The sequence below is a fragment of the Culex pipiens genome, chromosome 1 (genome assembly GCF_016801865.2).
Source record: "Culex pipiens pallens isolate TS chromosome 1, TS_CPP_V2, whole genome shotgun sequence".
NCBI lineage: Eukaryota > Metazoa > Arthropoda > Insecta > Diptera > Culicidae > Culex > Culex pipiens.
Window position 1 is genome coordinate 37,184,547 of NC_068937.1, and position 14,189 is coordinate 37,198,735.

The following is a 14,189-nucleotide window of genomic DNA, read 5'->3' on the forward strand; positions in this document are numbered from 1 at the left end:
TTCACCGTTCAAATGTTACTTTTCGATACAAGTGTTGAAAAGTTCAACTTTTCAGCAACCATTTCACTGGTATTGAAAGGTATTAATTTTCCATTTTGTTATTTTTGGTAGGGAAAAGTAGGCCGTTTCGTTTCTCCAGAAGGACTGGAAAAGTTGACAGTTTCACAGCGGAATTGCAAAAAAAGGTATTACTGCAAATAATCTAATCTAATATATGGTAATATATGGTGAGCTGGTCCAATAAAAGTACGCTTGAAAGTTAAGGGTTAGATTAAGCCCCATGCACTTTTCTTGTAAATACTGATAATTCCAGTACATACGGAAAAACCCAAACTGTTTTGCAAAAATATAAGCGAGCAGCCCTACTGCGTTAATTTCGTCGCAGAGGGGATTCGGTGAATGGTTCACAGAATCAACAAGAGAGGCAGGATGCGTGTACATACCATACTAAACGCTCCAGTTTGTTTAATTTTATAAGGGTTATGTAGTATAAAGTGTGTTTACATATAATCAACTTTTTTTTATACAGCAGTATCCATCTAATTTGTTTCACTCCTAGAGTGACCTACGCTGTGTTAGAGTGTTGCAGCGACCTCAAATTTAAATCATTAAATTTGTCCATTTTTCGAATCTCACCACAGTTCTGACCATGCGCGCTTACGCAAGCATAAATAATTTTACCCGTCGACTCGCGTTGCGCGACAAATAATTAAGCTTATGTACAGGTGTGGATCATGAGTCATCCTCACCTGAAAAGCCCATTATTAAATTTCGCCAATTGTTAGGCAATCAAAAAAATGGTTAAGCTTTCAATTATGAATGTGCGATGTTATTCTACAGAGGAAATTGAGGGTGTGGCTTAACCAAATTCATTGGCATGTTTGTTCAATGGAGAATTGGACCTTCTCATTATTGACCAACATTTTTGAGAATGTTTTAGGAACATAATTTTGATATTCCAATAACATAATTTAAAGTTTCACGACAATGGTTCGAACCCATGACTTCCGATTTTGAGGTGTACTCACTACACCATACGGAAAGTCATGAAGAATTGCAGAGGTCTGCATAATTTAATTCATGAGGTTTATCGATGCTTCTCATCGAAACGGACCACTTTTAGCAGAACAAAATTTAGTAGAGTTTTCGGGGACTGACTATAAAAACCCCAAAATTCTTGAGGAGGGCAATTAGTTCCAGTTAGTTCCAGTCAGTTCCAGCCAGTTCAAGCCCAGTCCAGTTCCAGATCCTGAAGAAGCCCCAGACCAGCCGGACCCGCCAGCAGCCACCAGTAGCAGAGGCCCCAGTCCAGCCGGACTTAGCGGTGGAGGCCGCAGTCCGCCGGGACTTAGCCGCTGTGAAGAGTCCGCCGGGACTTAGCCGCCGTGAAGAGTCCGCCGGGACTTAGCCGCCGTGAAGAGTCCGCCGGGACTTAGCCGCTGGGAAGAGTCCGCCGGGACTTAGCCGCCGTGGAGTCAACCAGGGACGTAGCAGAGTTCGGGTCTGGCATGGCTCGGCGCAGAGGTCTGGAGGGCAAGTCTGGCTTCAACATAGAGAACTGGCTCGACGAAGATCTTAATGCAAAGCAGTCATGCTTTTGAACGGGTTCTCCGTTCGTTCCAGTTCACACAGCAACACGAAAAATAACAGCTCTGAGAACGAACGCTCGTCCCTAAGAAACGTTCGTTCAGTAGGCCTTTTTGAAACGAACCGAGAACCCAGTTCAGAACTTCAACATTTTCCTTTGAAAAGACCTCAGTAGACTAGCTAAACTTCATTGACTTTTAATCAAGCGTTTACATGTCAGTACTGCTAGCTTAGTGGTAACAATTAGGTTTAGTAATCAGAGGTAGTGAGTTCGAATCTCTTTTTTCCTGAACTTGAAAAGCAAGGATTTTTTTTAAATCACGGTGCAATAAGATGTTGTCTCCATTTAAGTTGGGGGTGCTTTTTGCTTTTGAACCGTTTCATTTAGTCTCCCTAGCCTCCCAGTTGGAGTTTCGCTTGATTTGTATAAAATGTAATTTCAATCGTCGTCAAAAAGTTGGTAGCCAACCACACAAAAAAAATATTTCAAAAGCTTGAGATTCGAACTCACTTCCTTTGAATACTGTACTTGCATGTTACCACCGAGCTAACTAAGCTCTGTGTAAATAATCCTACTGAATGTTTATTTAAGTTAAACAGTTGCCATAGAGAGCCTCTGGCTACAGGCGGTTCACAGAACGCGTTCCAAACTTTGAAAAGAACGGCACGAAAAAGTGACGTTCTGTTTTTGGAACGAAAAGCAATGGCTCCTGCGCTGTGGGTTCAGTTCATTTTGAAGAAAGAGAACGAACGCAGAACGGGTTCCGTTCAAATTGCATGACTGATGCAAAGTGATGTGATCGTGCGCGTAAAAGTTAAGAGTGTTATCGCAAAAATGTAATCTTTAAAAAGTGTAATAGACAAATAAGTGAAGTTTACTGATCTGTTTTGACTCTACAAGTAAATATCACAAAAATCCTGAAAGCCTAAACCGCTCGGGCCGTTCAGTGTTCCACAAAATTGGCATGATTGTCGATTTTTGCAAAAAACGTATTTTTTTTAAATCAAGTTCGCGCCGTTTCTATCGAATTTAGCTCTCTTGGACGCAAATGAAAGGTCATTAGCTGGAGGCGTCTTAAGAAAAAAAATGAATGTCCAGAAAATCTAGCCTAACATTTGAAATAGTCGTATTATAACATAAAATATCGTTTGCACGGTGTCTGAATATATTTTACAGGAAATTTACGTAAGATAGGAAAAAACGAGAAATGTCGACCTTTACGGTCTTGAGAAAGGGTTTTTAAAAAAGTTTCGTCTTTCAATCATAAAAAAAATTGTAGTGGGCCTGTGAGAATATCAATTGAAGTTTAAAATTTGGCCTAAAATTTTATTAGGCCAAATGATAACTAAAAATCTGGAGCAACACGAGAAAAGGGCGGATAAGCATTTTGACAGCTGGAACTTTTTCACAAAACTCGAAGTGCTAAACAATAGCCGGCCTTCTCAGCTACCTTCTAATGCTGCAGATTATGTTTGATAGTTACCGGTTGTCTCGGAATTTGCAAAATAGTTCTAGCTGTCAAAATGCTTATGCGCCCTTTTTGAATGTTGCTCCAGAAATGCTGTTTTGGAGGTCAGTTTTTTTTTTCAAACTTTTTGTCATATGGTGATCCAGACGAGGTAGACGACTTGCAGTTATAAGGGGAAAAAGGTAAAGTAGTTGAGGGCCATTCATTCTAAGAGTAACATATGGTTGAAATAACTTTTTAGGGGTCTTTTTTCGCGATTTTTTTATTCTGTCTCTACTCTCTCTGTCCTAGGTAATATTTTTTTTGTAGATTTTCACCAAAAAATACCAATAAAAGCAAGTGACAAGAAAAAAATTGAAGATCTTAAGAAATACCCTCTTTAGGTAAAAATAAGTAACTATGTCAATTTTTAGCCAAATCGGTTAAGGTTTAAGGGTCGCTATTGATCGTTGAAGTTTGTATGGTAAAAATCGAAAAAAAAAATATGAGGGAAGGAATTATTTCAAAATTCCAACATAAGGTGGCATTAAATGTGTCGGATTATTGTCAAGTTTGAGATTCTTATAAAAAAAATATGACAAACAACTTTGTCGAAGACCCCAAAACGATACGAGTTAACCCTGACGAGTTATTAGCGGTTTAAAGAAGACGTTTTTGTATGATTCTTTTTCACTATCTTTAACGACCTTTATTAAAAACCATAAAAGATTTGGCTCATAATTGGCATAGTTCGAGCATAGTTACTTATTTTTGCCTAAGGAATCGAGTCAGAAGGTATATCCCTGATATAATTTTTTTTCACCCTAGCAAGCAATCAAATTTTGTCCGTTGATTTAAATGCCCAACAAAAGAAAGAAAAAAACGTTTTTTTTTTAGATTGTATCTCAAAATCCTCAAATTGAACTCCACCATTTGTGGAAATATTATGTAACTTATTCCCGAGGAATTCGATGCACACAGGCCTTTTTTTCTTGAGCCTTTGAAAACAAATTTTATGTTGTCAGGATTCGGAGTATTTTTTTTAATGAAAATGCAAACTTTATACCTTTCTTTAGTAAGAAGGGCAAAACCAGCTAATAACCTTTCTTTTGCAACCCGGATAGCTTGAATCGATTAAAATGGCGAGGAGTTAAAATTGTTGTGGTCGTGCTGCTTCCGTTCGGAATTTCTGTATCATAACAGTGGCTAAAGGCTAGTTGCAGATCGGAAGGAAAGAGGTCAAGAAACAGCTTTTCGAACAGCAGAACAAAGGAGAGGGAGCGATTTCTTCACCCTCTCTAACTTGCTTGCGCTGCCGCTGTTGCCCATTTGATTTTTTCTTGACCGGTTCCTTCCGAAGTGCGTATACCGCTTAAGAATTTCAGAGACACATTTGCTCGGCAAGAAAAGAAGTATTAAAAGATTTATTACTATTACGAAATTTATTAGCAAAAAAAAATTATAATACCTATTATCATCGTTTAAACATCCAACAACTTTCGATCGTAAAATCTCGTCAGCATCGGTTTCACAATTTTCTGAAACATTTTCCCACTGTACTGAATCTTCCGGCTTTGCTCGGCCATCTGTTCGTCAATCATAGCCTCGAACGACGGTGTAAACGAGTCCGATTTTTCCATCATAACGATGGGCAAAATTGAAATAACCGACACCAGCGAGAAGAACTCCATCCGTTTAATTTCGTGGTGCACATCGGCCAGCGTTGGGATTCTGGGAAACTGAATTGCCTCCAATGTATCCTTCAACGAGCTGTAATAAATATCAATCAGCTCACTCGTACGGTCACGTGTCTCCAGATCGGGACAGTTGGACAGGGCGTAGTTCAGATCAATTCCAGGACTTGAGTAGTAGCTGATTTGGTAATCAACGAAAACCACGTCTTCCACCGTTTCGGATTGATTGTTGTATTTGAACAGCATGTTGTTGCACCACAAATCGCCATGATTGAGAACTTTGAATCCATCGTCAAACTCCTGGGTCAAACAGGCTTTCAACTTCGTCAGATACACGGGCAGCAGTTTCTTCATCTTCGCCAATATTTTCGGATCGAAATCGGTCCACGTTTCTTCGGCGACGGAAATCAACGTTTTTAGACCATTTTCAAAAACTACCGAAATACAATCGGTATGATTTTCCACCGAAGGGTTAAACATGCTGAAGTGGAAATACTTGTCCAGAATGTCTTTGTGGCTTTCGGAAAAGCGCATTGATGCGGCATGAAATTTACCGATTTTCTTCATAATTAAGGCACAGTGGTCAAAGTCAAGCCCCGTTTGACGGTTGGCCATCGTGAAGTTGAGAGACTTTAGATCGTGAAATACTAGCATGCGCTCCGGTGAGGTTGTTGCATAGTAGCACCTGTTGAGGTAGAGAAATGATCTTATAGAATAACAGGTACGTCTTTAACTAAAATTTACGGAATAAATACATAAAAAATTAATAAATTAAAAATGGTTACGTTAACTACCATTGACTTACTTTGCAGCGAAGAATTCGTTGCTAGCAATTTTAGACAGCTCAGGAATCACGTTAACGAACATTTCCTTCTCCTTTTCGTATACCTTCAACTCCTCAATAACTGGACCGCGTTGTCCTGCATCTGGCATGCACTTGATCACCAACGAAATTTGCTCGACATTTTTCGTTTTTGAAGACGTACTACAAACGAAAATAAAAGTCAATTTCACATTACGCATGAATTTCTAAAATTAAGCATCATTTTACCGATACTTCACATTAATTCGAAAAACATCACTCATGTAGTTGTCGCCGGCGGCCGTTGCCGGTGCAATTTCAAATTTATCCACGATAACGTCCTCGTTTTGAAATCCATTTGCCAGCGAACGAGTTAGCAAATCCTGGTTCAAATAGTCGGGAATTTTCCCCTGGGCAGCCATATTTCACTGGCAAATTTAAGTCTATCTTAGCGGAGAGACAATTGCGGACTGATATTAGCATGAAATCTGGACAACGATATCGCCAGTCGCGAGCCAACTGATATCGTCAAGGAGGGGACACAGCAAAAAAATGTAATTTGGCTTCGTGTAAAATGCCTATTTGGTAAGTAAATTGTAAAATGAAATAGCTTTTCTAAAAAAAAACTTGATATGCATGCTATTATAATATCTATTTTTTAGCTGTGTAACGAGAAGAGAATAAGTTTGTCACTTATTCAGTCAGCATTCCTAAGCATTTCTATTGCCACTAACTCGTTACCAAGGCTAATTATTATTCGTGGTGGAGAGTATGATTTATTTGCAATTTGGTATCTGACGGCCTGATAGTAAATAAAAAGTTTAAAATGATTTTATAATTACACGGTACTAATGCGATTTACTCAAATTAATTAGCTACATAATTAAGATTGCCCAGCGATGTACGGTACCTTAAAAAAAAATGTTTTCTGAAAAAAAATTCCTCAATACATAATACATATTATGAAAACTAATGCCATACTTTCATATACTTAGTAGATACTAGGATTGCACATTCCCAGTTTATTTTGGAGTATTCATTAAATTTAATATTTTTTAATCATTAAAAAAGAAAAATCCTCTCCAAATGAGCTAATTGGCGAATGTAGACATCTAGTCATCCACATAATTTTAGTGTAGTAGAGACAGTTATTTATTTCAAACATTCATAAAATTCATCAACCAAAAGGTACCAAAAAAAGTTATCATATATCAATTTTTTTACAAGAGTCTTGCCTACAAGCCCAGTATATCTGGATAAATCACAAAAAGGCTTATATGCCTTAAAAGTATGCTAAACGCATATAAATAACAAATAAATAAATGAATTAAAATGCTTGAAAAAATATGAGCGGTAAACTTTCGGACAAATGATTCATACGACATTTTGTAGTTGAATGGTCACACTTGAAGCCTATTGGATACCGAGCTCGGAAACTAGCTAATTTATAACAAAATATTACTATAACTCATCAGAAGTAGCTCTTATCACTTTGGTGTCTCATGCAAAGTTTTTTGTTTTGATATTACTGCGACTCTTCTGAACATTGTAATCGTCTAAAATCAAAATTTAACATAGTTCAGACAAAAAAAAATTTTTTTGGTGAGGGTTTGTAAAAAGGGACCATCCATAAACCACGTGGCAGTCATGCAATTTGAACGGAACCCGTTCTGCGTTCGTTCTCTTTCTTCAAAATGAACTGAACCCACAGCGCAGGAGCCATTGCTTTTCGTTCCAAAAACAGAACGTCACTTTTTCGTGCCGTTCTTTTCAAAGTTTGGAACGCGTTCTGTGAACCGCCTGTAGCCAGAGGCTCTCTATGGCAACTGTTTAACTTAAATAAACATTCAGTAGGATTATTTACACAGAGCTTAGTTAGCTCGGTGGTAACAAGCAAGTACAGTATTCAAAGGAAGTGAGTTCGAATCTCAAGTTTTTGAAATATTTTTTTTGTGTGGTTGGGTACCAACTTTTTGACGACGATTGAAATTACATTTTATACAAATCAAGGGAAACTCCAACTGGGAGGCTAGAGAGACTAAATTAAACGGTTCAAAAGCAAAAAGCACCTTAACTAAAATGGAGACAACTTCTTATTGCACCGTGATTTAAAAAAAAAATTCAATGCTTTTCAAGTTCAGGAAAAAAGAGATTCGGAACTCACTACCTCTAATTACTAAACCTAATTGTTACCACTAAGCTAGCAGTACTGACATGTAAACGCATGATTAAAAGTCAATTAAATTTAGCTAGTCTACTGAGGTCTTATCAAAGGAAAATGTTGAAGTTCTGAACTGGGTTCTCGGTTCGTTTCAAAAAGGCCTACTGAACGAACGTTTCTTAGGGACGAGCGTTCGTTCTCAGAGCTGTTATTTTTCGTGTTGCTGTGTGAACTGGAACGAACGGAGAACCCGTTCAAAAGCATGACTGCCACGTGGACACTTTTTTGGGAATCTGTTACCTCACCCCCCTCCACCCCCCTCGTGGACAATTGTCCATACAAAAAAAAACTTTTTTGTATGGATCGTGGACAATCGCCATCACTTCGAGCACTGCGACATAAAAAAAAAACGAAGTTGACTTTATAGCTGTCGGCCACCATTGCTAGTACCAACCACTAGTGTCTTCCTTTTTATCTACAAGGACTTCGCCGCCCTGGGCTCCTAAGTGTATGAAAGTATGGCACGGAGCGACGGCGCCGGATACCCATATTTACACAAAGAATTTTAGAGCGCCCGCCGCGGGATTCGAACCGGCGACCTCTGGATTGTGAGTCCAGTGCGCGGTCCGATTGATCCACACGGGCGGGACGGGCGACTGCGACATAAGTTTAGTCAAAATTGAATAGTTGATTGCCAATTAAATTTCAAAATGTTTTTTTTTCTCTCAATATTTCATCACGCTTCGCATCACCCCCTTTTTTACCGCCATCTTGAATTTAAAAAAATCTAAATCACAAGCGTTGTTTGAGGCTCGACAATCATCAATAAGGCAACGATCTTTTTTTTCATTATTTCATTATCCGAAGATTCGATTATCCGAGGTTAAATTTTTCCGTCTTAGATTGCACATTTCTAGCCCGAAGTGTAAACAAAGAATCTATCTTATTCGTTCCTAATGTAAACATCAACTGACATTCAATTCAATTGTGTTTTTATTAGAATTTAACAGTTCTGCTCCAGGATGTTACATTTGCAATTCAGAGATTTGGAGAACCTTTCAACTGAGATCAATTCATAAGCCTTTACAGGGAGGGTACATGTTTCTAAGTTTAGATTTTGCTAGCTGCGTGCTCTTTTAGGGAAAATAAATTTTGAGAAAAAACCCTAGATAAATCAACTGACATGAGCAGGATAGAACTCTTTGTATACACTTCGGCATTGGCCCATTTATATTGTTTTGATTGATTTCCAGATTATTCTCGGGTCATATTAGTGTTCACCGACCCTAAATTAGTTAAATTTGGGCGGTTCCTTGCCTGTTTCAAATCTGCATAAATATTTTCAAAATTTTATCGCCGTCATTTTGGCCGCCATCCTGGAATGCACATTCTTAGATTCCTCTGGAGTATTCTAGGGGTCATATTCGAGTTCAGTGATCCCAAATTAGTTAAAACTGGGTAGTCGGTTGCATGTAGATAAGCTTTTTTGTTGATTTTCGTAGCCAACGCCATATTGGACGCCATCTTGAATATCTCGGTTTTATTTGAGAATCGCCGAAAACGACCGGCAGATTCCAGTTTTAGCCTAGATCCATCAAAAACTAACCTGTTACACGATTTGCTTCTCGACATGCAAAATAAGCACCTTTTCTGGGTTCGTGTCTTGACGAATGCTTAGATAGGGTGTCCTCAAATGCTAGAGCTACACTGAGCAAAACTTACACAGCTCAACGAAGTGTTCTACACATGATCTGGCCCTGCTGTACAGAGCACTCAAATATCAATCGCAAAACACTTGAAATTTCGGTGATTGGCCATGAAATAATGTCAACAGCCAAACACTTGAATTTTAAATGGGGTTGAAAAATAAAAGTACGTACAAGCGATATACAGGTTCTCGCTTGCTAATCGTGCACGCTACCACTGCGCCAGCTGGCCAGTTGAAGACGGGTGAGTTTTTTGTGCTATTCGTCCTAACCTTGCTTCCAGCCTTCGATGAAAGTCGCTCTAAAATCAATCAGTGACACACATTAAATTCATGTGGACTTCACGTTGACTTTGAATAGTGCCTGTTTTGGGTAGATCTTAAGATCAATTTCAAGTGTTTGCTCTTCACTTTGAATAGTTAAAGGTAGTGGGACAAATTTATGAGCAAAACACTTGAAAAGCTTGAGCCACCTGAATGACAATAGCATGTCAAAAAATACCAAAAATTCAATCGCCCAAACACTTGCATTTGATAATGGTTTGAAATGATGTTGAAACACAAACCAATTAAATCTATGATGTTGCTTTATTCAATCATTCAAGTGTTTGGGCACTTGAATAAAACGTGTGGCGTATTTTCAGTGTAACTGGGTTTTACGCCGACTCGGTTTTTACACGGAGAGACCGTGCCCAGAAATTTTAACAATTAAAATGGTTGATTTTACTTTCGTAAATTTTAACAAAAACGTACTTGTCACTGCCAATTTTCAGTTAAATTAACCAAAATTCAGTAATAATTTAATAACCTGTTTGTTGAAAATGCTAAAGGCAAAAAGCTAACAGATTTCCCGAACTAGAATGAACGTGCTCGTCTGTTAGCTTTGGTTTTAGGAAAATCAAAAATTTTGTTGGTTGAATATAATTTACATTTGGTTGATTATTTAAAAGATGAACTTGGGTTTGTTTACGTCTGTCTTTTGAAGTGAGGATTCGAACGAGAGCGGTCGATTTGTTGAGTTTGTGTTGTTAATTATGAAGTCAGAGGATGTGAAAGGTGAAAATCACACTATTTGGCTAATGTTGAAGTGGTAAATCAAAGTGTTGCAACTGGGGAGGTAGAATTGGTGAGTAGGTTTGTTGATGATTTCTTTGCAGGTTATAAACCAGTGTTCCCAAATGAACCGCTCAGGCTAGGTTCATTGCTGAAATTGGCTCGGCTCAAACCTCTCTTTTGAGGCTTAAGCCTGAATCCCTGAACCATGAGCCTTGGTTCAAGCCAGGCTAACCTCGCTAGTGTGAACCACTTGAACCAAAAATGAACCTTCGGCTTAAACCTTCCAGCAATCGCGCTCGCTTGAGCTAGGTTTCCTTCGGTACGAATGAAGGGAGACAGGGAAGAAGTTGAAAGTTGGTCATTAGGGAACGTTCTTTCATTACGCTTCGCTAATAATTATGATAAAAGTGTACGTGCATCATTAGGTAAAATTGAATTAAAATTTAACTTTACATGATAAGGACAGGATATTTTTTTATTTTAAATATAATTTTATGTGTTACGTCATTTTTGTACGGGCTGAACAAATGTGAACATTGTGCATAAATATTAGTAACTATGAAAAAAAAAAACCGAACTCGACTGTTGGAAATGTCCGTGCCAAAATATCCCCTGCGAATCGTCCGTCTTTCGACCGTGCTTCTGTGTGTTCTAAATTATTAGTTGGATTTTTGTGCACGTTATTTTACAGGTAAGTTTAATTCATGTCAGTGTCATATTGTTATTGTGAAATGTGTAATCTTCACTATGACCGTAAAATTCAAAAAGAATTTGCCAAGAATGTGAGCATGAAGAATTGTGTACACTACCACCACCAACCTTTTTTTTTCAACTGTATTGTGGCATCCACTCAAAAAAACATTCACATTGAAGTTACGTGAAAAGCTATGTGGTATTTTTCCACTAGAGTTTTCACGTAACTTCTACGAGGTGACGCTAGTAGAAATGAAATTTGTTTGGCCAGATCATTTCACGTTGTTTCTACGTGTTTCACACGTAAAAGCTATATAAATCATCCGATGATTTGTACATGTTTGTTGTAGTAAACGTTATATGATTTGTTTTAGTTTTAGATGGTTATTTCCGAGGTTATTTCATTCTTTTTTCGAATATAAATAAAAAGAAAGTACACTTCTGTTTTAAATTATGTTATTCAAACTTATTATATTTATCAAAACATCATTTATTTCTGAACAATCTCACCGATGCAACACAGATCACTTCTTATATTATGCTTCCAAACAAGAAATACCACGACGATGGGCTTGACCTTGGTCTTCTCACCGTTGATCTACGATTGGTGGAGTCCTTGGCCTTGTGGACTACGTTTAACTGCTGCTCCTGCTCTTTAGCGTCACACGCGAGGGCATCAAACTTGTCATGGCCGGCATGAGGGTGACCGCAAAGCACCCGGTGTAGATTATCAGATTTAAGACGACACACTCGGCGATACCACGTCCGTGGCAGTTCCGGTGGTGTCACCACGGTAGCACCGACCTTGATGGCCATTCCGTCTGAAGAAACCGGGTTGCCTTTTAGGAGTCCTTCAGGTCGATAATGTTGGCACCGGACCGAATTCCAGAGGCCACAGGGAAAGGAAATTGTTCTACCAGAGACCGGTTTCTGAAATAACATCAATTATTCAAAAAAGAACCAAATTAAACATAATATTACTTACCAACTTTTACATTTTTAAAGAAAATTTACTGGAACAGTCCGGCAGCAGGTCTTCACCGTACGCCGTCAATTTTCATACTAAAATAATCACGTAGAAATTTGGCGCACTCGAGTGGGTTCGTTGGAGTTACATTTCAAAACACATCAAAGCTACATGAATAAACCTAGTGGAAAAATACTATAGGATTTTTCACGTAGCATCAACGTGAAGTATTTTTTTGCCGGTACACTTTCACATTATTTTTACGTGTGTCACGTAAAACGGACCTATGGAGGGGAAAATTGGGGTTACGTGATTTTTCACGTAGCATCTACGTGTGGATTTTTTTGAGTGTCGTCTTGATCCCGTACGAACAGGGGCAGAGCGGGTAAAGTGGCAATGTTTTTTTATTGGATTATAAATTACCGTAATCTGGGGTGAATCGGAACTACAGTCTGAATAGGGACAGCAGTTTTTAGACCACTTAAAGCTTTTAAATTTGGAAATGGATGTACACATTTTGTTGGCCTGAGTCTGTTCTATCCGAAACCAACCAGAAAAATCAAAATATTGTGCTCCAACATGGTTAAAACTGCTGTCCCAATTCGCCCCATGTGTCCCGATTGACCCCAGTTTACGGTAAGTGTTTTCAATGCAAATTGTTCTACACATATCTCTAACACATCTATTAACAATGAAATAGACCTATTGGACTGCCATCATTTTAATAATGAATTAAAATATTTTCAAGAAAAGAACATAATTAAAGTCCTCAAATTGTTTATAATAGCCCATTTTACCCGATAGAGCTCACACGCATTTACTCGTGCCACACTCAAAAAAATATTCACATTGAAGTTACGTGAAAAGCTATGTGGTATTTTTCCACTAGAGTTTTCACGTAACTTCTACGAGGTGACGCTAGTAGAAATGAAATTTGTTTGGCCAGATCATTTCACGTTGTTTCTACGTGTTTCACACGTAAAAGCTAAATGAATCAACCTATGATTTGTACATGTTTGTTGTAGTAAACGTTATATGATTTGTTTTAGTTTTAGAAGGTTATTTCCGAGGTTATTTCATTCTTTTTTCGAATATAAATAAAAAGAAAGTACACTTCTGTTTTAAATTATGTTATTCAAACTTATTATATTTATCAAAACATCATTTATTTCTGAACAATCTCACCGATGCAACACAGATCACTTCTTATATTATGCTTCCAAACAAGAAATACCACGACGATGGGCTTGACCTTGGCCTTCTCACCGTTGATCTACGATTGGTGGAGTCCTTGGCCTTGTGGACTACGTTTAACTGCTGCTCCTGCTCTTTAGCGTCACACGCGAGGGCATCAAACTTGTCATGGCCGGCATGAAGGTGACCGCAAAGCACCCGGTGTAGATTATCAGATTTAAGACGACACACTCGGCGATACCACGTCCGTGGCAGTTCCGGTGGTGTCACCACGGTAGCACAGACCTTGATGGCCATTCCTTCTGAAGAAACCGGGGTTGCCTTTTAGGAGTCCTTCAGGTCGATAATGTTGGCACCGGACCGAATTCCAGAGGCCACAGGGAAAGGAAATTGTTCTACCGGTTTCTGAAATAACATCAATTATTCAAAAAAGAACCAAATTAAACATAATATTACTTACCAACTTTTACATTTTTAAAGAAAATTTACTGGAACAGTCCGGCAGGAGGTCTTCACCGTACGCCGTCAATTTTCATACTAAAATAATCACGTAGAAATTTGGCGCACTCGAGTGGGTTCGTTGGAGTTACATTTCAAAACACATCAAAGCTACATGAATAAACCTAGTGGAAAAATACTATAGGGTTTTTCACGTAGCATCAACGTGAAGTATTTTTTTTTTGCCGGTACACATTCACATTATTTTTACGTGTGTCACGTAAAACAGACCTATGGAGGGGAAAATTGGGGTTACGTGATTTTTCACGTAGCATCTACGTGTGGATTTTTTTGAGTGCTGTAATGCGAGTGAGTTGAACACGTTATAAGAATGTTTGATGGAAAGAGAGGGCAGTAGAAAGGAGATTCGGGCCAACTCTTAAC

The 14,189-nt window shown here is 38.4% G+C and overlaps 1 protein-coding gene across 1 annotated transcript; it reads right to left on the reverse strand.

Annotated features, from left to right (window-relative positions):
• Nucleotides 1-4,494: 4,494 nt before the first annotated feature.
• Nucleotides 4,495-6,005, reverse strand: LOC120414155 (uncharacterized). The gene is made up of 3 exons (XM_039575195.2): nt 5,781-6,005; nt 5,535-5,714; nt 4,495-5,414 (listed from the first exon to the last, which is right to left on the reverse strand). The coding sequence occupies exons 1-3, from the start codon at nt 5,951-5,953 to the stop codon at nt 4,517-4,519; spliced, it is 1,251 nt and encodes a 416-aa protein (XP_039431129.2). The 5' UTR covers nt 5,954-6,005; the 3' UTR covers nt 4,495-4,516.
• Nucleotides 6,006-14,189: the final 8,184 nt, after the last annotated feature.

Bases quoted from the DNA above. Each gene is read 5' to 3' on its own strand.
- LOC120414155 (XM_039575195.2), bottom strand. From the start codon at position 5,953: ATGGCTGCCCAGGGGAAAATTCCCGACTATTTGAACCAGGATTTGCTA. The intron at 5,715-5,780 runs GTAAAATGATGC...TTTCGTTTGTAG, and splicing joins CGAATTAATGTGAAGTATCG to TACGTCTTCAAAAACGAAAA. The intron at 5,415-5,534 runs GTAAGTCAATGG...CTACCTCAACAG, and splicing joins AACGAATTCTTCGCTGCAAA to GTGCTACTATGCAACAACCT.